Here is a 22,398-nt window from a genome sequence, read left to right as displayed (position 1 = left end):
ATGTGGGATCTTCCCGGACCGGGGCACGAACCCGTGTCCCCTGCATCGGCAGGCGGACTCTCAACCACTGCGCCACCAGGGAAGCCCAACTGTTACTCTTAAGAAGCGTGGCTGTCGGAGGTACTCACCTTGGATACCAGGGCCCGCTGTGTGGCCAGGCCGTGCTGCAAGAAGAGGGCACTCTGGGCACTGCCCAGACTGTACAACACAACCTTCAGTACCGCGCCCAAGATACTCTCCCGGGCCTCTGACAGCATCACCGTCTGGGGGGCCAGAAATCCAGCTGTTAGAGACTGGGGTGGTTATGGAGTCAGGGAAGGAGAGGGATTCTGGAGTCAGAGATCACAAGGCCCTGTGGTGGGGTAAGAGGTGAGGGAGGTGCTGGATCAAGCCCTACCTGCACGATGATCTCCAGTGTATCCAGAACCACCAGGCTTGCCTCGGTTGCCAGGTTCCCGTCCACCAAGGCCTCGTGTTCCATTTCATCCTTGGTCCTGGAGGGGACAGGAGGGATGGAGGGGGCCTCTCAGGGCCAGACTTCACCCCACGGCTGAGGTCTTTCCCCTCCCTCGGCTGCCCTGGGGCGGGGGAGGGGGGGCGCCAGTTCTCTGGACATTGGTCTAACCCCAGCAAACTACTTCCTGCCCACACCCACTTGTCCACACGGTCCGAGGTTTGTCTCCAGTGTGTGATGCTCTTCCGCCAGCGTACATTCTCCTGGTTCCCAAATGGGCTCCTCTCTGAGACACACAGGTGCATGTTCACAGATGTGCAAAAACAGAAAGACACACGTGACCATGAGAATGGATCCCACACACATGGGATCCCTGTGAGGACACTGGGTGACGTGGATGCTTGCGGAGTGGATGCAGTTAGACGTGAACAGGGAACACAGACACCCACGTGTACGGGGATAACGCGTCGACTTCTTTCTGGGAAAAGTAAGCCAAATAGAGGCAGAGATGGTCCCCGCCTTGGGGCCCCTGGTACAAAGGCTGGGAGGCACCGGGTAGGGACGTGCATGGGGTACATCTCCCTCTCACCACGGCTCCGTCGCACCATCTCCTGTCGGGCTCCGATGGTGCCCAAGATAGCTTCCTCCAGCCGGGCCTTCATGTCCAGTGACTTCTTGAACGTGAGACTGTTGATACGTTCAAAGGCCTTTTTCCCCTGCAGGAACAGAGAATAAGTTCGAGGTTGACTCTGCTCTTTTCTGTGGGCTAACCTGGTCCTGCTTCTTCTGCCTCCTATACCCCAGTCCCCCGCCCACCCCTCGAACCTTGTATTCAAAGGCAGCCAGACAGAGGTACAGCAAGTCCAAGAGACGACCCAGCTGAGGGAGGGCCAGGTCCGCAGCCCAGCGCTGCAGCAGGGCTGGCTCAGCATTCTTCAAGACCCACAGCACACACACCAGCAAGGTCCGACTAGACTCGGCAGAGAGGGCACAGCCCGAGCGAGCAGCCTGGGGGCAGAGAGGGGACAGGGCACTCAGAAGGAAGAGAGGTGACTTTCATTTTTCTCCATGTTAAGATGAGACCTGGCCAGTTGGTACTTCATTGCATAAATTCCATTACCAGGTTATCGGACACACAATGTCCAAAATACAATAAAAAAACCACAAGACATGTGAAGAGCCAGGAAGATGTGATTGATAAGGGAGAAAAGACATTAGACGCGGGCACAAAAACAATCAAATGTTGGATGGGGTCTCTGGGGACAAGGCTGGTACTCACTGTCGCTGGGCCCTGGGAGATGCTGGCCCGGGAGCCAGGGGCCAGGGGGCCACCAGCAATGGCCATGGCCACTGAGGGGTTGATGGTGCCTCCCATGTCCCCTTCCCCTTCTGTGTCTGAGTCGAGCATAGAGGCCAGTCTTGACCGCTGACCTGGACCCTCTGGGTCGAGAAAAGAATGAGACCGTGGTTAAGTGCTGTCTCTGTCTCAAATTTCAGCTCACAGGTCACCTCCTCAGGGAAGCCTTCCCTGATTCCACCCCCCAGACCAGACCAGGGTGGGGTCTCTAGTTGTTGACTCCCAGAGCTCACTTATTGTACTTGTAATTAGATACATGCATCATGCAACTGTTTCTAAGATCCACAAAGGCCTGGACTATATCTGCTCTGGCCACTCTAAACTCAACACTTAGAACGTGGCCTTGTGCACAGGAGCAGTCATTGTAGAGATGACGACGATGATGATGATGGCAATGGTGACAACCATAATAATAAATGCTGCTGCTATTATTATAGCACCAGCTGGCGCTTACATAGCATTTCCTGCGTCAGGTACTGTTCTAAGCACTTTAACAATATTAACTCTTACTCTTCAAAACAACCCTATGAGATAAGTCCTTTTATCACCCTTACTCTTTAGAAGAAGAAACTGAGGCACAGAGAGGTTAAGTTACTTTCCTGGGGTCACACAGTAGGTAAATGGTAGAGCTAGGATTTTAATCTAAACAGTCTGGTTCCAAAATCTCTGATCTTGGACTTCCCTGGTGGCACAGTGGTTAAGAATCCACCTGCCAATGCAGGGGACACAGGTTCAATCCCTGGTCCAGGAAGATTCCCACATGCCACGGAGCCACTAAGCCCGTATGCCACAACTACTGAGCCTGTGCTCTAGAGCCCACATGCCATAACTACTGAAGCCTACACGCCTAAAGCCTGTGCTCCGCAACAAGAGAAGCCACTGCAATAAGAAGCCCGCGCACCGCAACAAAGAGTGGCCCCCGCTCACCGCAACTACAGAAAGCCCGTGCACAGCAACGAAGACACAACACAGCCAAAAAAAAAAAGAAAAAAAAAATCTCTGATTTTAAAAGAGTACTCTCTCCACTCCCCACTCCCCAAAAAACACAGTCTCATCAGAGAGAGAGAGTTGCTGTCAACAAATACAGAACAGGTTTCACTCCAGAGAGTCTTGAAATAAAAGGTCAAAGTCAACTGAGTTTTACTAAAGCTCCAGCCCAGTTTAACCTAGCTGAATTCCTGACTGGATTGAGGTGATCAGCCCCTTATCCTAGCTGCCTAAGAGAGAGAAAGGGGAATGCTCACTGGGAAAAGATGACATTGCTTCAGTCCTGATGTTCCTTTTACATGCAATGTCCAAAATACAATACAAAATCAGAAGATGTGAAGAGGCAGGAAAAGGTGACTGATAAGGGAGAAAAGACAATAGAAGCAGGCACAGAAATGATCAAATGTTGAAGTGAGCAAAACTTTAAAATAAAAAATAAAAAAGATGCACAAACATGGGTTAAAAAAACGGAGAATTTCAGCAGAGAACTAGAATCTACAACAACAACGAAATCAAAATTTACAACTGGAAAATATAAAATTTGAAATTCAGAACTCAATGGAGGGGATTAATAGAAGACCAGACACAGCAGAAGACAGAAGTAGTGAGCTCAAACACATGTGAAGAGAAAGTTTCCCAACTCAAGCACAGGGAGCAAACAGAATGAAAACCAGAACAGAGCACAGCAGACACTTGTAACATGATCATAAAGGTCTAACATACGTGTAATTGGAGTCTCAGGAGGAGAGAAGAGAGAAAACGAGGCAGAAAAAAAAATTCAAGAGATAACAACTGAGAGTTTCCCCCGAATGACGAAGGGGATCAACCCACCAATCCCAGGTCTGTGTTTCCAACCACTGAACACACTTGTCCATCAGTGGTGCCAATGAAAGTGCATATAAATGAACGAACACAGGGCTCTAACTGATGTTCCCCACCTTGCCCTCCTCACACCTCTTTCTAGAAGATAATTCACCTCCCATGTATTGCACGCTGACAATATCCCAGTACTACACGTGCTCAGATTTTCACATAATCCTAGGAAGTAGCTGGTGCTACCACTGTCTCCATGTTACAGGTGATAAATCTGAGGCTCAGAGAGGTTACTGGCTTTCCTGGGGCCCCACAGCAGGACTTGAACCCACTCCTCTGATCCTAACACCCATGGTTTTACTCCTAACATGCTCGCCCACCTTTCCCGATCTGAGCCTTGTGGGATCAATCAGGCCCCCAGATTGTGGGACCCCACCCCTCCTTGCCCTGCTGACCAGCAAAGTCATGCAGCCGTGGCAGTGTGTCCCGCGCCAGTGACAGCAGTGGCAGGTATAGCTCGGCCACCCGGGCCTTCACAGTGGCCTCGGCGTAGCGGGGGTCAGCATCATGGCCACAGAGCAGGCTGTGGACAGCACTGATGGCCTTCTTGTGCAGCAGAGACGCCCTGTGGGGTAGTGAGGTGCTCAGGACAGAGTGGGTGTGGCTCCTGGACCTTCCTCCCGCCCCACGGCCAGGCAGGGCCTGTGCTCACCCCTCGGCCTCAGGTTCCAGGGCCAGGGCCAGTTCCGTCAGCAGGAGCCCAGCCAGGAAGTGCTGCTGCCGGAACGACCCACTCAGCTCGAACATGCTGATCACCTTGGGGTCTGGGGCCTGGCTGGAAAAGGTGGAGCTCTGGAGAGGGGGACAAAGCAAGGGACCAGGGGCCAAGGGTCAGAGGTGAGAGGTTAGGGTTAACTCATCTGTGAGATGACAGGGCACAGGGTCCAAAGTCAGAGATTTGAGAAATGGCAGATGGAACGCCAGTCTGGGAGTTAGCATTTAGGGGTGAGAAATCAGAAGCTGGTCCTCCCAGGAAACTGCTGAGAATGCAGGGTCAGAGGTGAAGGGTCAGAGGTAAGGGGTCAGTCCCCTGGGCAGTGGCCTATTGCGAAATGGACAGAGATGAGGGAACCACACAAGAAGGGCTGAAAGGTAAGAGGTCATAGGTAAAGAAGAGGAAGCAGATGTGAGGCCAGCCCACCTGTGAGGTGGTGGAAGATACGGAGGGCGAGGGTGAGGCCGGGGGTGACAGGGGGCAGCAAGGGAGGTTGAGGGTCACGTAGTGCTCGTGGCCGCATAGGATGCGGGTGAAGTCCATGCGCAGGGTCAGCAGCACCGCCGGGTTGGGAGCCGACTGCAGCCGTGTGGCCACCTGCGGGGGAGGGTTCAGCAGGTGACACTACACTGCTCTGCCCACCAATCCACACCACCCCCTGCCATGTCCCCGCAGGTGTGCTGTCCCCTCCAAGTCCCCCACAGGTATGCCGTCCCCACCACATCCCCGCAGGTGTGTTGTTCCTACCACGTCTCTGCAGGTGTGCCATTCCCACCACGCCCACCCCTACCTGCTTGTAGTGAGCCCGGACCAGGCTGAAGACAAAGCCGCGGTCCACCAGGGACAGCAGATCACTGAGGAAGAAGGCCAGGCTGGCGTTGAGGTGCTCGGCCAGCTCCACGTCCTGGGGGAACAGGGCCTGTCAGGCCATGCCCACCCACCCCATCAAGCCTCCATCCCTGCCCTTGGCCTGGCTCTCGCCAAGGCCACCAGTGACCCCTAAGAGCCGTGTCACTGCCCGAAAACCTTGGGTCTCCTCGACACGCCCTTGTCTCTAGGCTCTGGACTCCCAGGCTTCCTGGTTGCCCTCCTCCCTCTGACTAGCCCTTCCCTTCCCCACAATTAGTGTCTACCCTCCACCCGGCTCTGTTGAGGACACTCTTTTTCATTCTCTCACCAGATTTGAGTAACACAACACAGATGGCAGAGACTGGCTGCTGACCCCTTACCATATCCTCTCACAGGTATTGGGACGCTTTTTCAGAGTTCAGAGCTGGGTAGGGACTACATTTCCTAGCCTCCCATGCAGCTGAGAACAATCATGTGACCACATCCTGGCCAGTGGGATTTGAGAGGAATGACGCGGCCACTTAAACAGAAGGGGCAGGTCCTCCGGTTTCCATAGCCTGTAATGCCTGATGTGGCAGGTACCATGATGAACTGAGATGGCCAGGCCCACACCGTGGAGCCCCCCGTAGCCTACCTATGCTCAGAAATAAACTTTGGTCACATTTAAACCATTTGTGATGATGTTGAAGCAAATTAACCTTTGCCCTAACTGATAAACCCTAAGAAATCATTTAACAAGCATCTATTATGTACCAAGTCTTGTGAAAAAGACAGACATGGTCCCTGCTGATTGTCCAGCTCTCAGTCTCATGGGCTCATGGGGGAGAGGCCTGAAGGGTGAGCAAGAGCCCAGGGGAGAAAGGCGTTCTGAAGAGAGGGAACAGTAAGTGCAAAGGCCCTGGAGCAGGAAGCGCCTGGCAAGTGTGAGGAACGACAAGGAAGGAGGCTCCCATGGCCTCAAGGCCCAGCTGCCCTCCTGCTTTCGGGAGCTACTCTTGGCCTCACAAGTTAGCCTCGGTGGCCCGCAGTTCCCTGCAACCCAAAGAAACAAAATACAAAATCCACCTGAGCTCTGAGTCCTCAAGCGGGGCAGAGACTTGTGCGTGGAGCCTGACACAGTTGGTACTCCATAAATGTCAAGTGAAGGAATGAAACCGCTGTGGCCCGTCACTGATACCCCCCAGCGCTGTGACGAAGGTGCTTCTCAAGGGCACTGTTCTTCCCTGCAGCCCTTTTTTTTTTTTTTTTTAAAGAAGATGTAGGGGTTAGGAGTTTATTAATTAATTAATTTATTTTTGCTGTGTTGGGTCTTCGTTTCTGTGCGAGGGCTTTCTCTGGTTGTGGCAAGCGGGGGCCACTCTTCGTCGCGGTGCGCGGGCCTCTCACTGTCACGGTCTCTCTTGTTGTGGAGCACAGGCTCCAGACGTGCAGGCTCAGTAGTTGTGGCTCACAGGCCTAGTTGCTCCACGGCATGTGGGATCCTCCCAGACCAGGGCTCGAACCCGTGTCCCCTGCAGGCAGATTCTCAACCACTACGGCACCAGGGAAGCCCCTTCCTGCAGCCCTTTTGAGGAGGGTTTCCTCATAATCTGGATCAGCCTCCGGGAACTCAGCCCTTGGGGAGGTTCTAGTGCAACAAGGTTAAAACCTTCGAGACCAGCCCAGAGGTCGTGGGGGATTGCACAAGGACCAGCTTGAGCTAACTAGCATTTCAAAAATCTGGAAAATTCCCATCAAATCCGAAGTCCCCTTTCTCTTTAAAAATCAGACATTCTGGCCACATGCCCTCTGGTCCACCATAAGCCCTACTCCCCCAACTGAAGCTGGTGGTGAGGGTTCAAATCCCCATTCTGCCCATTCCCACTTATATGGTATCAAGTTGTTACTCAGTCATTCTTTGCCTCCGTTTCTCCAACAGTATAATGGAGGAAACAATACTACTAACTTCATGGAGTTGTTGGGAGAGTTTAATGTGATCCATCTAAAGTATTTAGGTAGGGGCTTCCCTGGTGGCACAGTGTTAAGAATCCTCCTGCCAATGCAGGGGACATGGGTTTGAGGCCTGGTCCGGGAAGATCCTACATGCCGTGGAGCAACTAAGCCCGTGCACAACTACTGAGCCTGCATGCCCCAACTACAGAAGCCTGCGTGCCTAGAGCCCGTGCTCCGCAACAAGAGAAGACACTGCAATGAGAAGCCCGCGCACCGCAATAAAGAGTAGCCCCCGCTCGCCACAGCTAGAGAAAGCCCGCGCACAGCAATGGAGACCCAGTGCAGCCAGAAATAAACAAATAAAAATAAATAAATAAAATTTAAAAATAAAGTATTTAAGTACACAGTAAGTGCTCAATAAATGCATAATTTTATTACTATTATCATTGTCTGCCCAGCTTCTGTGAGCACTGGAATTAGTGGTCCAGGGCCTGGATAACCATCAAGGTCTCGGAACATCGACATCCATTTACTGAGTACTTACTGTATTCTGATACTGTGCTAAGGGCTAATGCATCTGCCCTGTCACCTCTCTGCCTTCACCAACTCCCACTCTCCACTTTGTTCACTTCACCCCAGCCACTCACCTCCTCACTGCTCCTCTGACAGTGGCACGGTCCTGCCTCAGGGCCTTTGCACTTGCTGTTCCCCCCCTGACTGGAATGCTCTTCTCCCAGATATCACATAGATTGCTCCCTCATGTCCTTCAAGTCTTCCCCTAAAAGTCAGCTCCGTGAGGGTAAGGAACTGGGTCTGTTTTGTTCACTGCTGTGTCTCTAGTTCCCAGCACAGGGCTGTGCTTAAGAAATAGATGTTGCGTGAACAGACTGATTGAGCAAATGGGATTCGTGGTCTTGTAGCCAGGAGGCACTGGACAGGACTGATGCCTCATGTGGCTGGCTCTATGTCCTCCCTAAGCACCCCTTCCCGCCCCCCTCCATGGAGGCCCCTCCCCCTTACCTTGTGGACGCGGGTGATGACCTCCAGGCCCACAGAGCCCACCAGGGCAGCAATGTCATCCAGGAAGCGCCCAGGGAAGCGAAGCTTGCGGGGTGTGTCCAGCTTCTGGCCCAGAAGCAGGTGCAGCGCCATGCTTTTCACCTGGGGGTGGGACAAGAGGGTGGGGGGTGGGTCTTGAGGGGCTGTGGGTGGAGGTGGCCTGCCAGAAGGGAGCAGATGGGTGGGCTGTGAGTGGTGGCTTGAAGTGGGCTAAAGGTGGGCATGAGGGGTCCTGGATGTGGCTTGAGCCCTGTAGTTATGGGGTGAGAGTGGGGCCTGATAGCTGTGGGGAGGGCCCAAGAGCTGTGGGTGGGACTTTGCAGGTTGTGGGTGGGGCTTGAGAAGGACATGGGCGGGGCCTTGAGTGGGTGCGAGGCTGAGAGAGTATGGGTGGGGCTAGAGCAGGTCTCCAGGGGTCAACGTCTGACTGTAGGTAGGAGGGTGGGGCTTGAAGGCCCACCAGATTGAGGGGGGGACGGCTGTAGTCAGGAGGAATAGTTCAAGGCACCTCTTGAAGAGTTTGGGGGATGTCTCAAGTCTGATCCCAACAGTTTCCTTCTCTCTCTTGCAGGGGAGGCCTCCTTGCTAGCTGGGGGTCTCTCAATGGTCTTATAGGGAAGGTGGGTAGTGGGGATCCTTCTCGCTGTGGAAGGGGTTTCAGGGAACTTTCAGGGGGCCTCTCCAGGGAGAGATTCCCTTAAGCATCTCTTCTCTCTCTCTACGTGTGGGTCTCTTGGGGCCACTTCTCAGGAGGCTTAGGTACAATCTCAGGGGGCTTCTCTCCCCAAGGAGAGTCTCCCCTGGGGGCCCCTTGTTCTTGGGTGGGGAGGAGGGCGTCTCACCATGAGCTGGAAGAAGAACCAGGCATGCTGCAGGACAGCCTCGCGCACGGCACTGCCGCTGACCACCCACTGCAGGGCCAGCTCCTCGTGAAGCAGCTGGGGGCAGGGGCAGGGATCACAGAGAGCAGAGGAGCCCACCCCGTACCCCCGTCTGGAGGGCGTGACAGGGGAGGATGCAGCTGGAGGGCTTGGGATTAGAGCAGCGAAAGGCCATGCAGGAGGAAAGGGGCCAGGAGGAGTCAACGTGCCCTTTCCCCGGGCTCTCCAGACCCTGCTGGGCTCGAGGGCAAGGGAGCTCTGGACCCCAAAAGGGAGTCACCCACCCCCTGCCTCCCACTACCTTCTGCACAGTGGGTCTCGGCTGGGTGGCTGGTGGGGTCGAGGAGGAGCCCTCGAGGTAGGAAGAGGTTCGGCTAGAGCTGCGGTCGATGGCCTATGATGGGATGACGAGGGGATGGGATGGCGAGGGGGGTCAGAGTGGGTGCAGGCGGTATGGATAGAGGAGAGAGACAGTCGGCGTGGATGGAGGAAAGACATGGCCGTGTGGACAGACAGCGGGGACGTGGATGGGGAGAGCCGTGTTAATAAAGACAGAAGTGTGTGGGAGCGGATGGAGAGAGTAAGAATGTGATGGAAGAGACGAGAAGAAGCAAGACACAGGTAAGGAGGGGACAAGCAGGGTGAACGGAACAGGCAAGAATGTGGACGGGAACCCATCAGATGGAGCAGGACCCAGCAGACAAAGATAAGAGAAAAGACATGGGAGGAGTGGAGGTGGGGAGGGTAAAATCAGTGTAGACGGAGAAGAGAACGTGGTCAGAGGAGGTGAGCCAAGCGGGGACGAGGGCGGAGAGTGTGTGTGAGTCCGTGAGTCCAGGGATGGACAGAGGAGGCGGAGGGCACCAGGGTGGAGGAGGAAGAGTGCAGACAGGGGTGTAGAGTATAGACAAAGGGGATTAAAGGGAAGATGGAGGAGGAGAAATAAGAAAAAGAAAGATAAGGACAGAGGAGGTGAGGTGGTGATGAGAGACAGTGGGAGCAGCCAAGAGAGCCCCAGTTTCCAGGCCTGGCCCCGCTCCAGCCTTGCTTGGGGCCTTGCCGGGCCTCAGTGTCCCCATCTGTGAAATGGGCATGAGGTGCTCAAGCTCCACTCTCCCCGCCTCCTTTGCTGGTCAGGTGAGGCCGCTGACAGGGAGAGGAGACCCAGTGATGGAGCTGGCCCGGCCCTGGAAACTGCCCAGGTCCTTGCCTTGGCCGTGAGGGCCCCCCCAGCTCCCATAGTCCCAGCCACACGCCCTGGGCTCCTCAGCCCGCATCAGATGGGCCATCTACCGCAAAGGCCAGCCTCACTGCCGCCTCCTGCCTGGAATGCCTGCCCTCCTGCCACCTTGTCACCTCTTATGTGCTCTTCCAGGCCCAGCTGACACCCCAGAGAACTGAGGGCACTGGTGGGGAGACCTGTTAAAAACATGGGGGGACTGGAAAGGCCCATGAACCCAGACTCCCAGCAAATCTTAGAAGACCGTCCAAAAGTCCCCCTGCTCGTGCTGTGAACAGTTCCCTGGCTGCCATGCGGTGCAGGTTGCCTAGGTGACAGGTACAGAGCTGGAACACGGCCTGGGGCCAGGTATGCAGGGAATCCAGCCCTTGGTGCCCAGGGGCCTCTGAGCTTGGTTCCAACCTCTGTATATGCCTTTCCCTCCATCTGGAACACCCACCCTTCACTGGCTGGCTCTATCTTACCCTTCAGGTACCAGCAAAAATGTCACCTCCCGGGAGAGGCTCCCCAGACCACCCAGAGGGAGGCTGGTGGCCTGTTTCAGTTCGTTTCCTTTCAGGTATTTTCACCCCCTGCAGTTATATATTCATGTGTTTGTTTGATGGGTGTCTCTCTCCCCGACTAGCCAGTAACTCAGGGATGAAGCTGGGTTGAGGATCTATCTCCCCAACAAAATCTTGCCTGTGATGCCCTAACTCCCTCCCAGGCTCGGACCGCTGCACTGAATAGCAAGTCTTCACTTCTGAAAATTCAGAACCTGGGGCGCAGGAGGAGCCCACAGCAGAACCAGGACTTGATCCCGATCCAGGGTCTGATGGCAAAGCCCCTCCGCACACCAGGTCCCAGGAAGGGGCAAAGCAAAGGAAGCTGCCCACAGGGGTCGCTCTGCCTGAAACGGGGTTGGGGAGCCCAGAGGTTCAGTTCCATCCCCTGGGCATCATTCAGGCTGCTGTGTCAAGGGGACAGTTGAGAGTCTCCCGAACAGAGTGGATTAAAGGGAGAGAAACAGGCCATGCGGGACAGTGAGGTTAGAGCGGCTGAATGTGCATATCATTTGCATGCTATTTGCATACCACCCTGCCCCTTCTGTCTCTGCCTGAGGCTGTGGTCTGTGTGGCAGCAAAAGGCTGGTTAAGATGACCCTGTGTTGCCTACAACATCCACTCCACAGCCCCAAACAAAGGCCCGGGGGGGGGGAGGGGGGTCCGCTGCCTCCTCCAGGCAGCCCCCCTAGGTTAGTCGGCCCCAGCCAGGAAGGTGGGAGGAGCTCATGCTGAGGTGGGGTGACACACGTGCAGGGGCAGGCAGGGAGGGCACCTGTCTGGGGTCGGCCCCACAATAAGGGGGTGCCCGTCGCAGCACCGCCTTGCTGCCTCCTGGAGCATAAGCAGAATTCACCCAGGAGTGTGAGCGGTCGATACCCTGGAGATACACGGATAAGTGGTAGCATCTATGGGCAGAGGGCAGGGAAACCAGCGTGAAACACCAAGCGTGCTCACTGTCCTGGGCCACACGTGTGCCCACGTGGACACCCACACGCAACCCTGGAATATGTGTGTGTGCGCAACTGCGCATGGGGTGCACACGTATATGCATCCCGCATACGTCTGTGCGTGGAATGCATGAGTACATGCACCCGCGTTCCCATGTGCGTGGGGTGCGTGCATATACGTGCCCCGTGTACGTACATGCATACGGTACACATGGAAATGCACCACTGCGCTATGTACATGGTGCTCTTTTTTCAAGATCCAGTCACCTGTCCTTGGGTCAGCCTAAGAGTCCGAGTCACAGCTCCCAACCTGTGACAGCCAGGGCCCAACCCTAATGTCCAGGGTCAAGTCTATTTTTTTTTGGCCAGTCTGTGTGGCTTGCAGGATCTTGGTTCCCTGACCAGGGATTGAACCCGCACCCTTGGCAGTGAGAGCTTGGAGTCCTAACCACTGGACTGCCAGGGAATAACCCAGGGTCAAGTCTTCATCCATGCTGTTGGCTGTCTTTCCTATCCTCTGTCAATACTGAGATCTTTCACCTGCCCACCTGGCAGCCATGACCACTGAGGCTGGAGAGAGCAGGGGCCCCTTGCCCTACCTTGCTGGCCAGGATGCGGGAGACCTCATCATCCACGGAGCCAGGGGCCACGGCCAGGTCAGGGTTGCTGCTGCTGATACTCTTAGAGCGGGCCAGGTAGAGGCTTGCGGGGCGGCCAGGGCCATGGGCCAGCGTGGCAGGCTGCAGCGTCACTGGAGGGGCCCCTGATGACAGAAGGAATATGCTCAGCCCCCTGCCCACCTGCCCTCATGACCCCCTGCCCCTTCCCAGTCAGCTGCCTTTGGCGAAGTCACTTTCTTTCTCTGAACCTCTAGGTTCTTCGCCTGTAAAATGGGTGTGATAATGGCTCTGCCTCACAGCAATTTTGGGGAGAATGAAAAACACTGAGAATGGTGCCTGGCACGTTATAAGTCTTAGTGCTAATTGTCAATTATTTAGCAAATGAAAAAAAATCCAACTTTATTGAGCGCTCAGTGTGCCAAGCATTTTGCATGGATTACTATGCCATTGACTACTACTAGCACCCCTGTGAGAGGCACTACTATTATCATCGTTTTATAGATGGGAAAACAGGCCCAGAGAGGTCAAGTCACTGGCCCAGAGTCACAGAGCTTGTAGGCAGAACTGAGATTCAAACCCAGACAGCTCTGCTTGAGTCCCTGCTTGCTGACTGGCTGAATCACATGCCACTCAAGTTTACAAAGACCACACCCCTGGGGCTGGGGCAAAAAGTTCTCTCTCTCTCTCTCCTGTAAATTGCCCAAGCCAACCAAAGCCTGTGCAGCCTCAGGACCTTTGCACATGCCCTTCCCTTTGCTTGGGATGCTCTGCTCCCAGGTATTTCCCGTGCCCCAGAGTCTCCCACCAACACTCACTGCCTGGGAGGCTGGGCTCCGTGCCAGGCAGTCGGAAGGCATAGTAGACATAGGCAGCCAGCAGTGGGCAGTGACCACGGGCATCCTGGGCAGCCTCCAGGCTCCGGTGGACGAGGCTGACTACATGAGCCATTGCTTCAAAGGCTACACGACCCAGGTTTACTGCCGGGAAGAAGAGAGGTCAAGTTCCAGGTCCCAGGGCTTCCTACTTCCCCAGGGAAGAGACTTCAGGGTCCAAGGGGCTCATGTGGCCATCAAAAATTCAGGGGACTAGGGGACTGAGGGGCCATTTTTCAGATTGGAAAACTGAGACCAGAGAAGTAAATGGGCTATGGGAGGTCACCCAGGACCAGGGGACCCAAGGCCCATTCTCCAGATGGGGAAACTAAGGTATGAGGCTGTGCCCGCGCACCGATCTGGCCGCCGATGATCGGGGGCCGCACGACCAGGCGTACGAGCTTGTCCAGTACGTGGTGGGAGAAGGCGACAAGGGGTTCAGGGCTGGCGAGTCGCAGGGCCACCAGGCTGGCCCGCAGCTCCTGTTCCACGGTGCTCTCGCTCAGCACGGCATCCTTGAGCCGGAATGGAAAGGCCCCTTCCTCCAGGACGTGCACCAGGGTGAAGAATTTGTCCAGGTAGGGGTCCTGGTGGGAGACCAGGGGTGAGCAGGGCGAGGCCAGGGCCCCCAGTCCAGAAAGGGCCCAGGGGATCGAGTGCGAGGCTGAGTAGGCTGGGACACCAAGGCTTGGGATCAGTGAATGGAAAATACATGAGAAAAGGGACAAGATGGTAGATCAAGAAGAAAAGGAAAAGGTGGGGAGTGATCACAGAAATAACAAGGGACAAATCGGGCAGGGGGAGGAGAGACCATGCAAAGGCCAAAGCTCCAGCTAGGACGGCCACTGGCACGGACGCCCCCGCCTGAGTCAGCAGCTTCCCTGGAGCCTGGCCCCGCTGACCAAAGTCGTGTCCAATGGCCCGAAGCCAGGCCTCCCTGGTCAGCGGAAACTGTTGCCCAACCCCAGGGCCGGACTCCTGGGCTCTGGCCCCACCCCCTACCTGGGGGTGCACAGACGACACAGCCGTGAGCTCCACGCTGAACACACCCTTGTGGCCATCCACCCAGCGCATGCCCGGCAGCGCCACCTGCGGGAGGGACACACCAAGTGGGCACCGGCCGGCCCTCCCCACCGCTCAGGCCACCAGCCTCAGCCATTGCGACACTGTGGCCCGAGCACAGCCCCGCCCCGGGGAGCCACCTGGCACCCTGCCCCCGGGCCCCGCCCAACCCAGAGATGGGGGCAGATGGAGGGGAGCGCTACGGGGGTCCACCGGGCAGGCCGGAAGCCTGGGATGCTCACGGGAGAATGGAGACCCAGAGTGACTGTTATTGGAGGGAATGAACAGGAAATAGCATGATGGGAGGACTCCAGGTCCCCGGGGTGCAAATTAAAGGCTATGCGGGAGGGTGACAGAACATTCGCATGGGGAGGGGGTGCCCTAGGGACAGTGATTAGGGAGGCAAGCAGGGCTGCAAGTGGGGGGCTGCAGCGGAGAGGCCGTGGAATCTCACTATGGAACAGTGAGTGCAGAGGCAGGGGAGGGGGCAGTAACGAGGCAGGGCTAGTCGGGGACAGGGAGGGACACGCACGGGGGCAGCAGATCACAGGATTAATAATGGGGGTGGGTGTGACGAGGCAGGCAGGGGCCCTGGAGGCCCTAATGGAGGACAAGGCTCCCAGGGGTATTGGTGGGAAGGAAAGCAGGGCACGAATGGGGGACTTGGGAGCACTGATGGGGGACAGGGTGCTAGTTGGCAGGGAGTCCAGAGCACGTACGTCCGGTGTGAGCACGGAGTAGCTGGGCGGGGGCTGATCCACGGACACAGGGAGGCAGAAGGGGCCGGTCCTCAGGTGGCCGTGCTGCAGCAGTGGGATCCACTGGGGGGAGGCTGGGGGTCAGGTATGGGGCCGGACGGGGGGCAGGGGGGCGGGGCCGGGGGGTGCGGGCTGGCAGTGGTGGAGGGGAGCTCACAGTAAAGCCCACAGGAGTCTCCAGGGCCGTGCCTGGCCGGGGCTGGCAGCTGACGTGGTAGAAGGTGAACAGCAGGTGGTGGTTCTCGGTCACACAGGCCGGAAGACGCAGCTTAAATTCCTCGTAGAATTCAGGGGACCTGGCAGGGCCGGCTGGGGGTTCTGCTGGGGGCCGGGCTCCCCCTTGCCTGCCCCGCCCCGTCTGCCACACGTTCCCCCAGTGCTGCTGGGCCCCACTGTCCCTGCTCTCTGCCTCGGGTTCCCGCATTAGCACTCCAGGAGACGGCGCCCCTTCCTGCCCCACTGTACCCCCATCAGTCCCCCCACCCCGACCCCACATACTTGTTATGGTAGACCACTGGTGTGAAGGCCTCGCGGGTGAATTCGCTGCAGCTGGACTTGCCGAAGATGACCTGGGGGAGCAGGGGCATGAGGGGCCGGTGGGGGACACCCCGCCCGCCTCCCCCTGGGCCCCGCCACTGACCGGCAGGGCCTGGCTGGGGTCCTCGCCCGCCATGTACTGCACTCGCACGGCGAGGTTGCGCACGGAGCCCTGGCGGCTGCTGAAGTTGAGGCTGTGCGGGTACACGTACAGCAGGTTCCTGCGGGGGCAGGGGCGTGTCCACGTCAGAGGGACAGAGAGCCGGGGGACGGCGGCCACACCACTGGGGCACTGAGAGCCGGGTCAGGGACACGTATGGGCACCAGGCGGGAGATGTGACTGGCAGAGAATGGAGGACAGACGGGCACCCTCAGAGCACAGGCGGGGGAATGGTGTGGCAGACGGTGGGAACAGAGGGACTTCGGGGGTGCTGAGGGTACACAGTGAGGCAGAGGGCAGGAGACAGATGGGTGCTGAGGGCCAGACTTCCGAGAAGGTAGCCCAGGCAACCAGCACCAGGCCTGAGCCCTGCGCAGGCTGACCTGCCCATCACCCAGCTCAGCAGCCTGACCACCCCTTCCCCCAGAAGAGGCCACTAGAATTATATGGCGTGTCTCTCAGGCGGGGAAACCCAGGCTGGAGTTGAAGGCAAGGGCTGGGCTGGGGTCAGGGTTCTGTCTCCCTTCCCCAGGGTAACTCCATTCAAACCCTAACTGCCCCCTGGGCCTCAGTTTCCCTATCTGTCTAATGGGGGCACCAAGCCTCCCCAGCTGAGCCTTTGTAATACCAATGATGCTAAATTACAAAAATGTCAATGATTGCACCGAACACTAACGTGGCACCGGCTGGCTCTGGGCGTGTTGGGCTCTGTTCTAAGCACCCGATGTGAAATGACTAATTTATTTCTCACCAGCAGCCTGTGGGCAGGGACTCACATCACACTCCATTTCACAGGGAAACAGAGGCACTCGCCCACAGTCATCCAGGGAGCCAAATGGCAGTTAGCACTGAGCCAGGGTACGTGGAGGTCCTGGAGTCAGGCTATGTGGTCCTGGGAGAGTCTCCACCATCTATACCTGCTCCCTTAGCTCTTAACCAGGCCGACAAAAACTCCAGCATCACAGGCTCATGGGAGGATTATGAGACCAGCTACTATAACAGCAGTGGGACAGCTCTGGGCAAACCACTGGAACTCATAAAAGCTTCACTGTTATTGCCGTTATTGTTGTCATGCCTGTCCACAGGAGGGGGAACTGAGGCTAGGAGCCGCAGGGTCTCCCAGCGGGGCCTGGGCCTGTTCTCTCCTAGCGTCCCCAGCCCACACCTGGCCCCGAGCCCCAGCCAGCGTGATGCCAGCGTGGCCCGGCTGGACATTCGCCTGATGCAACTTCAGTGCCACCGCCAGGCCCTTGCACAACACGGGGCACCCGGTTGGCCAGTTAACGATTGACCTGAGGTTAAGGGGGGTGTTAAGGCATAAAAGGCAGCAGCACTGTTGCTGTGGCCACACCCCCAGCCCCCCAGTCATGCCCATGCTCATGCTGTGTCTGCTGTGCGCCCTGGCGATGGTGGCCCAGCCTGCCCCGGTGGCCCCCATGAGCGGCTCGGAGCCGGCGCAGCAGGAAGAGCTGACCCTGCTCTTTCACGGGGCCCTGCAGCTGAGCCAGGCTCTCAACGGTGTGTACAGGGCCACCGAGGCACAGCTGACAGAGGCCGGGCGCAGCCTGAGCCTCTATGGCCAGGCGCTGGGGCTCCTGGGGCAGGAGGTCAGCCAGGGCCAGGATGCAGCCCAGGAGCTACGTGCGAGCCTACTGGAGATGCAGGTAGACGCTGCAGTTGGGGTGTTGTGGGGTGGATAGGAGTCTATGGGAGAGTTATGCCTAGGGTGACCAACTGTCAGGTTTTCCCAGGACTGAGGGGGGTCCTGGAATACAGGATTTCCAGTGTTAAAATCAGGCCAGTCCCAGTAGGTCATCCTACTAACATCCGCTATCTATTGATCAGATGGCAGAGGATGGTCTCAAGCTGCAGGCAGAAGCCACAGCCCAGGCGCTGGAGGAAGTGGCCCAAGGACAGCAGGTGCTGCGGAAGAAAATGAAGCGGATGGAAGTCCAGCTGAGAGGCGCTTGGCTGGGCCATGCCCGCCAAGAATTTGAGGCCTTAAAGGTAAGGGGTTCCCAGCCCTGGGGGAGTCAAGACCCTGATTCACAACCAGACCTCATTTCTGAACCTTTTGTCCCAGAGACCCCCCAAAGGTCAGCCTTCCAGCACCCTGGCCTCTACTGTGTGTGTCTCTGGGCAAAACCCATGTCCCTTCCCATGCCTCAGTTTCCCTATTTGCAAATAAGGGCAACAACTGATTTCTCAAAGCAGAGCCAGGGACTCAGTGCAGATAAAAGCCTCAGCAGGGGGTGGCACATGGGAGTTACTCAATAAATGCATACTATTTAGAGAATTTCTTGAGTGCCCATGATGTATCCAGGCACTGTTTTATGCCCTCTAAAAATCCATGCTCATAACAACCCCACAAAGGGACTCCTGTTTCATCCCCATTTTACAGGTGGGGAAGTTGAGGCCAAGGAATGGCAGTGACTTGCCGGGTCACACAGATGCAGTGGGGAGCAGGGGGATCTGGGTGGGGTCGAGGGACAGGAGGTGAGGAGGCCCCCAGCTGAGGTTTCTGTCCTGACCCCACAGGCCCATGCAGACAAGCAGAGCCACATCGTGTGGGCCCTCATGGGCCACATGCAGCGACAGAAGCAGGAGATGACGGCACAGCAGCAGCGGCTGAGAGATATTCAGGAGAGGTGTGCCTGGTGGGGGGTTGGGCGTGCCAGGCAGCGGGATGGGGAGCCCTGCTCCTTGGCTGAACCTCACCTCCCTCCCAGACTCCACACGGCGGCGCTCCCAGCCTGAGACCTGTCTGGGTGGAACTGAGGACCAGTCACGCACCGGGGGATGCTGCCATGCCCCACGCGGCCCCTGCACAGGGAGGAGCTGCCTGTCTGCTGAGGTCGGCCAGGGCGCTGGGCCCCATTTCCGGCCATGGAGCAGAGACGAAAGCAGGCAGGGACGCAGGCAGAGGACACGGACCGTCGAGGAGGGGTGGAGGAAGGACACGCCCCTTCATTCCTATCCATCCCCCATTAAAGCAGAGCAGTGGCATCTCAGGCCAGTGTCTGTGAGTGTCGGGGAAAGGGCATCTCCCTTTGCACGATGCCTGAATGCCCCTATTCAAGTGCCCGGCTGCCCCAGAGGCTGTACCTGTAGCTGGTGTGGGGGGCGTAGACCTCACGGGCGGGGAACTCCAGAATCTCCTTGGTGGGCCGACCCCTGGGGTCTGGGTAGGGCTTGACATGAAGCAGCTCCGGGGAGAGGCAGAAGTGGGGGTTCTCAGGGGCTGGGGAGATGTCAATCTTGAGCTGGGCTGGGGAGGGGGTAGTCAGTTTGCACGTGCCTGGGAGCCTCGAGCCGGGCCCTACCTCTCTGGGCTTCGGATCAGGGCTCTGACTCTCCCACAACACCCTCTGGTGGCTCTATCCTTCAGGTGCTAAGGCTGAAAGATGGCCTCAACTCCCATGTCTTGCCCTCATATTTGATCAGCTCTGCCCACCACATTCCCCGTGTGACCCACTATCTATCTGTCTTATTTATTCTTTTTTTTTTTTTTTGGCCGCACCCCGCGGCATGCGGGATCTTCCCCAACCAGGGATCGAACCCGTGCCCCCTGTAGTGGAAGCGTGGATTCTTAGCCACTGGACCACCACAGGGAAGTCCTATCTTATTCTGTTTCTCATCTCTGGGCCCCATTAGAACGTCCACCCGTGAACTCGGGGCTTTGCCTATCATGGTCCCCAGGGCCTGGCACAGTACGTGCTCAGTGTGGGTTTGCTGAGTGACTGTATGAGTAACACGTCTCGTCTAGGGCGCGCACCACACACCGGTCACGGGCCGCAGGCGCCGCAGCAGGGATGTCGGGCGCCGCATGTCAGCCAGGAACTTGAAGAGGTCCTCATCACTGAGCCGTTCAGCTTCCTGCAGGGACCCGCCCTGGTGAACCAGGGCTGAGGGGCTTGGGGTCCCCGGGGCCCGGGCAGCCACAGGGGGTAGCCCTTAGCCCCCTGCCCCCCGAGCCACGGCACCTGCTTAAAGAAGTTGGTGACAGTTAGCGTGGCTGGGCGGAAGCCGGAGAAGCTGCAGGCGTCGTCCCCGCTACTCGTCCGGTCCTGGGGCCCCCGACGGCGGCGGTCAGTCCAAGTGGGTCGGCGCTCTAGGGGAGACAGTGACAGTGATGGAGAGGGACAGAAATGAGAGAGAGGCAGGGAGGGGCAGAGACGGTGCGGACTCAGGTCTGGTATACCAAGTCCAGCCAGCAGAGGGCGCCCCTCCCCTTCCCCGGTAGCTCCGCCCCTGGCCCGTCGGCCCCGCCTCCTCACCGCCCTCCGAGTCCGAGTCCCGGTCCGACTGGCCCGCGCTGCTCACAATGTTGGCCAGGTGCACCGCCGTCCAGGCAAAGGGCATGCGGTAGCGGCCCAGACGGGTGCAGAACTGCTCAGCCGCCAGGCGCAGCTTCTCTAGCTTCTCTTTGTTCTGTGGGGAGACGCCGGAAACACACCCCACAATCTCAGTGCCCCAGGCCCTCTGAATCCAGGATCTGCCCTGCCTGGGGACCCCTTCACTACCTGGCCCAGCTTCCCACGCTTACCTTGGCTGTGTCCACCTCCTTCATCACCATGTAGGGCTCGCAGCACTCGCTGATGTCCCCCTGCTGCAGCACCTTCTCCAGCTGAGGGGCAGACAAGGCCAGTGGGGCACTGCTGGGACTGCAACCTCCCCAAGCCACACCCAACTTCCCTGACCCTCACAGCCTCCCACACATTCCGTTCCATCCAGCTAGGGCTCTCGGTTCCAACACCAACCATGGCTCCCACTGTCCTTGGCATTGAGTGCTAGCTCTCAGCCTGGGCAACCAGCTACACCCTCCCCACCTTTTAAACCCGGCCCCGAACCCAAGACTCCATTTTTTTCCCCACATTTACATCTTTCTTTGTTAGTATAAACAGAGTCCACATCAAGCATGGCTCTGAGCCTGGACTCCAATCCTGACCACTGAGGGGCTATGGGACCTTGAGCACATTCCTTACCAGTGCTGTGCCTCAGTTTCCCCAACTGTAAAATGGGCCCCATGTCATCTCCCACCTCCCGGGGCTGCTGTGAGGACCAAAGACCAGAATCCCTGTGAAGCCTAACCGACTGGGAGCAGTGCCTGCCTTAAGGTGTTCAATTAATGTCATTAGCGTAACCTAACTGAATGTTTTGGGGAAGGAAATTTGAACTCACTCCCAGAAAAAGAAAATCCCAAACGAATGTGCCAACTAGGTCTTTCTTCCTCTAATAAACTGAAAAACTCTCAACTAAAAAAAATTTTAAACACCCACCCACATGTGCCGGGATGCCATTTCTCCCCAGGCTGCCCACTCATGGGTGTCGGCTGAGCTGTAACCTCTCCAAGGAAGCTTCCTCTGGGCTCTCACCCAGCTGCCTGTACTTCCCCCATGACAGCCCTGATCCCCCTTCTTAGTGACATGTCTGTCTTCTTTCATGAGAGTGGGGACCTCGCCTGCAGCCTTCACCATTATCACCCCCTTGCCAGCCCCAGTGGGTACCTTGATGACCAAGAAGATGTCGGGCGAGGGATAGGTCACGGAGAAGATGGCAGAGCGGGCCAGGGTGGAGATGGCAGGATGGGTGCCATGGGCCCGCAGTAGCCCCTTCATGGAGTCTGAGTTCAGGTCAAAGTAGAAGTTCTCCGAGATCTGGGGGCACAAGAGGCAGCTGGGCCACCACTTCCAGGAAGCCCACTACCCTGCAGCGAGGAGGGGGACTGTGAGGAAAGGGAAGAAAGGGGTTCCTACCTTCTTCTTCTCCCGCACGTCGTACAGGGCCAAGATGCCAAAGATGGGCTCGATTTCTATCTCGAACCTGCAGTAAACGGGGGTTCTCTGGCAGAGGATGACCTTGACACTCCCTCCTCCATACACCCCACTCCCTCTTGAGGTCCAGCCCAGCCTTGGTGCTTTGTGGGGGCGGGGGGCATCTGTTTCCCACTGGGTCACAGAGAAGCACCATTCAAGGGCTTGTAGGAAAGACCTGTCCCATTTTGCCAAAGGGGAAACCAAGGCACCGAGAGATTCCCTCCCCCACCTCCCCCGCCCGCCTTCCTCCCTCAGTAAGTAACTCACACAGAGTCCCTCCTGCTGAAACCACGGCCCTTGTGCGGTTGGCATGGAGGCAGCTTTTGGCACATCAATCCCCCCCCACACCCGAGTCCCATCTTGAAATTCTCGACTCCTGGGCCTCCCTGCCTCCCCTCCCTGAGGTGTCCTCTACGGCTTCTGCCATCCTGGGCTGAGTCCCATCTTCGATCGCCGAAACAGCCCCCATAACCGCCTCCCTGTCTTACTCTGCCCTGCTCATTTCTACTCATCATCCACGTGCCTCCTAAGGAAACATCTTAAAACTTAAAATTTGGGACTACCCTGGTGGTACAGTGGTTAAGAATCCGCCTTCCAATGCAGGGGACGTGGGTTCGATCCCTGGTCGGGGAACTAAGATCCCACATGCCGCGGGGCAACTAAGCCCACGCGCCGCAACTACTGAGCCCGCACCACCATTAGAGAGCCTGCGTGCCACAACTTTGAACCTGTGA

At 57.2% G+C, this 22,398-nt stretch overlaps 2 protein-coding genes across 29 annotated transcripts in view; one reads left to right on the top strand and one right to left on the bottom strand.

Moving 5' to 3' along the window:
• DOCK6 (dedicator of cytokinesis 6) overlaps positions 1-22,398 on the bottom strand; it is a 42,645-nt gene that overhangs the window by 7,545 nt on the left and 12,702 nt on the right. For 8 of the 28 annotated variants that reach the window (XR_003428360.1, XR_003428358.1, XR_003428359.1 and 5 more), the window contains 29 exons: positions 21,605-21,671; positions 21,356-21,505; positions 20,395-20,475; positions 20,126-20,279; positions 19,832-19,959; positions 19,631-19,724; positions 18,954-19,116; positions 15,792-15,909; positions 15,650-15,720; positions 15,309-15,447; positions 15,113-15,214; positions 14,334-14,420; positions 13,687-13,918; positions 13,275-13,436; positions 12,439-12,602; positions 11,665-11,769; positions 9,409-9,501; positions 9,069-9,164; positions 8,188-8,328; positions 5,177-5,290; positions 4,813-4,983; positions 4,324-4,463; positions 4,067-4,236; positions 1,734-1,894; positions 1,280-1,462; positions 1,044-1,170; positions 656-740; positions 398-494; positions 129-263 (listed from right to left, as the gene is read on the bottom strand). Coding sequence is in view for 24 of the 28 variants with exons in the window: in XM_027085011.1 (XP_026940812.1) it covers positions 129-263; positions 398-494; positions 656-740; positions 1,044-1,170; positions 1,280-1,462; positions 1,734-1,894; positions 4,067-4,236; positions 4,324-4,463; positions 4,813-4,983; positions 5,177-5,290; positions 8,188-8,328; positions 9,069-9,164; positions 9,409-9,501; positions 11,665-11,769; positions 12,439-12,602; positions 13,275-13,436; positions 13,687-13,918; positions 14,334-14,420; positions 15,113-15,214; positions 15,309-15,447; positions 15,650-15,720; positions 15,792-15,909; positions 18,954-19,116; positions 19,631-19,724; positions 19,832-19,959; positions 20,126-20,279; positions 20,395-20,475; positions 21,356-21,505; positions 21,605-21,671 (3,730 nt within the window). In the remaining 4 variants the exon portion in view is untranslated. Of the gene's footprint in view, positions 1-128; positions 264-397; positions 495-655; positions 741-1,043; positions 1,171-1,279; positions 1,463-1,733; positions 1,895-4,066; positions 4,237-4,323; positions 4,464-4,812; positions 4,984-5,176; positions 5,291-6,300; positions 6,475-8,187; positions 8,329-9,068; positions 9,256-9,408; positions 9,502-9,899; positions 10,187-11,664; positions 11,798-12,438; positions 12,603-13,274; positions 13,437-13,686; positions 13,919-14,333; positions 14,421-15,112; positions 15,215-15,308; positions 15,448-15,649; positions 15,721-15,791; positions 15,910-18,953; positions 19,117-19,630; positions 19,725-19,831; positions 19,960-20,125; positions 20,280-20,394; positions 20,476-21,355; positions 21,506-21,604; positions 21,797-21,931; positions 22,306-22,398 lie in introns of those variants that run through there. The other 20 variants (XM_027085014.1, XM_027085013.1, XM_027085018.1 and 17 more) reach the window with 17 other exon arrangements.
• Positions 17,206-18,943, top strand: ANGPTL8 (angiopoietin like 8). The gene is made up of 3 exons (XM_027085108.1): positions 17,206-17,512; positions 17,694-17,855; positions 18,387-18,943. The coding sequence occupies exons 1-3, from the start codon at positions 17,216-17,218 to the stop codon at positions 18,603-18,605; spliced, it is 678 nt and encodes a 225-aa protein (XP_026940909.1). The 5' UTR covers positions 17,206-17,215; the 3' UTR covers positions 18,606-18,943.

This window comes from Aethalodelphis obliquidens, unplaced genomic scaffold (assembly GCF_003676395.1).
Source record: "Aethalodelphis obliquidens isolate GAN/ISIS:26980383/991018 unplaced genomic scaffold, ASM367639v1 scaffold53, whole genome shotgun sequence".
Lineage (NCBI taxonomy): Eukaryota > Metazoa > Chordata > Mammalia > Artiodactyla > Delphinidae > Aethalodelphis > Aethalodelphis obliquidens.
This window is presented reverse-complemented; position numbering and strand designations above follow the sequence as displayed.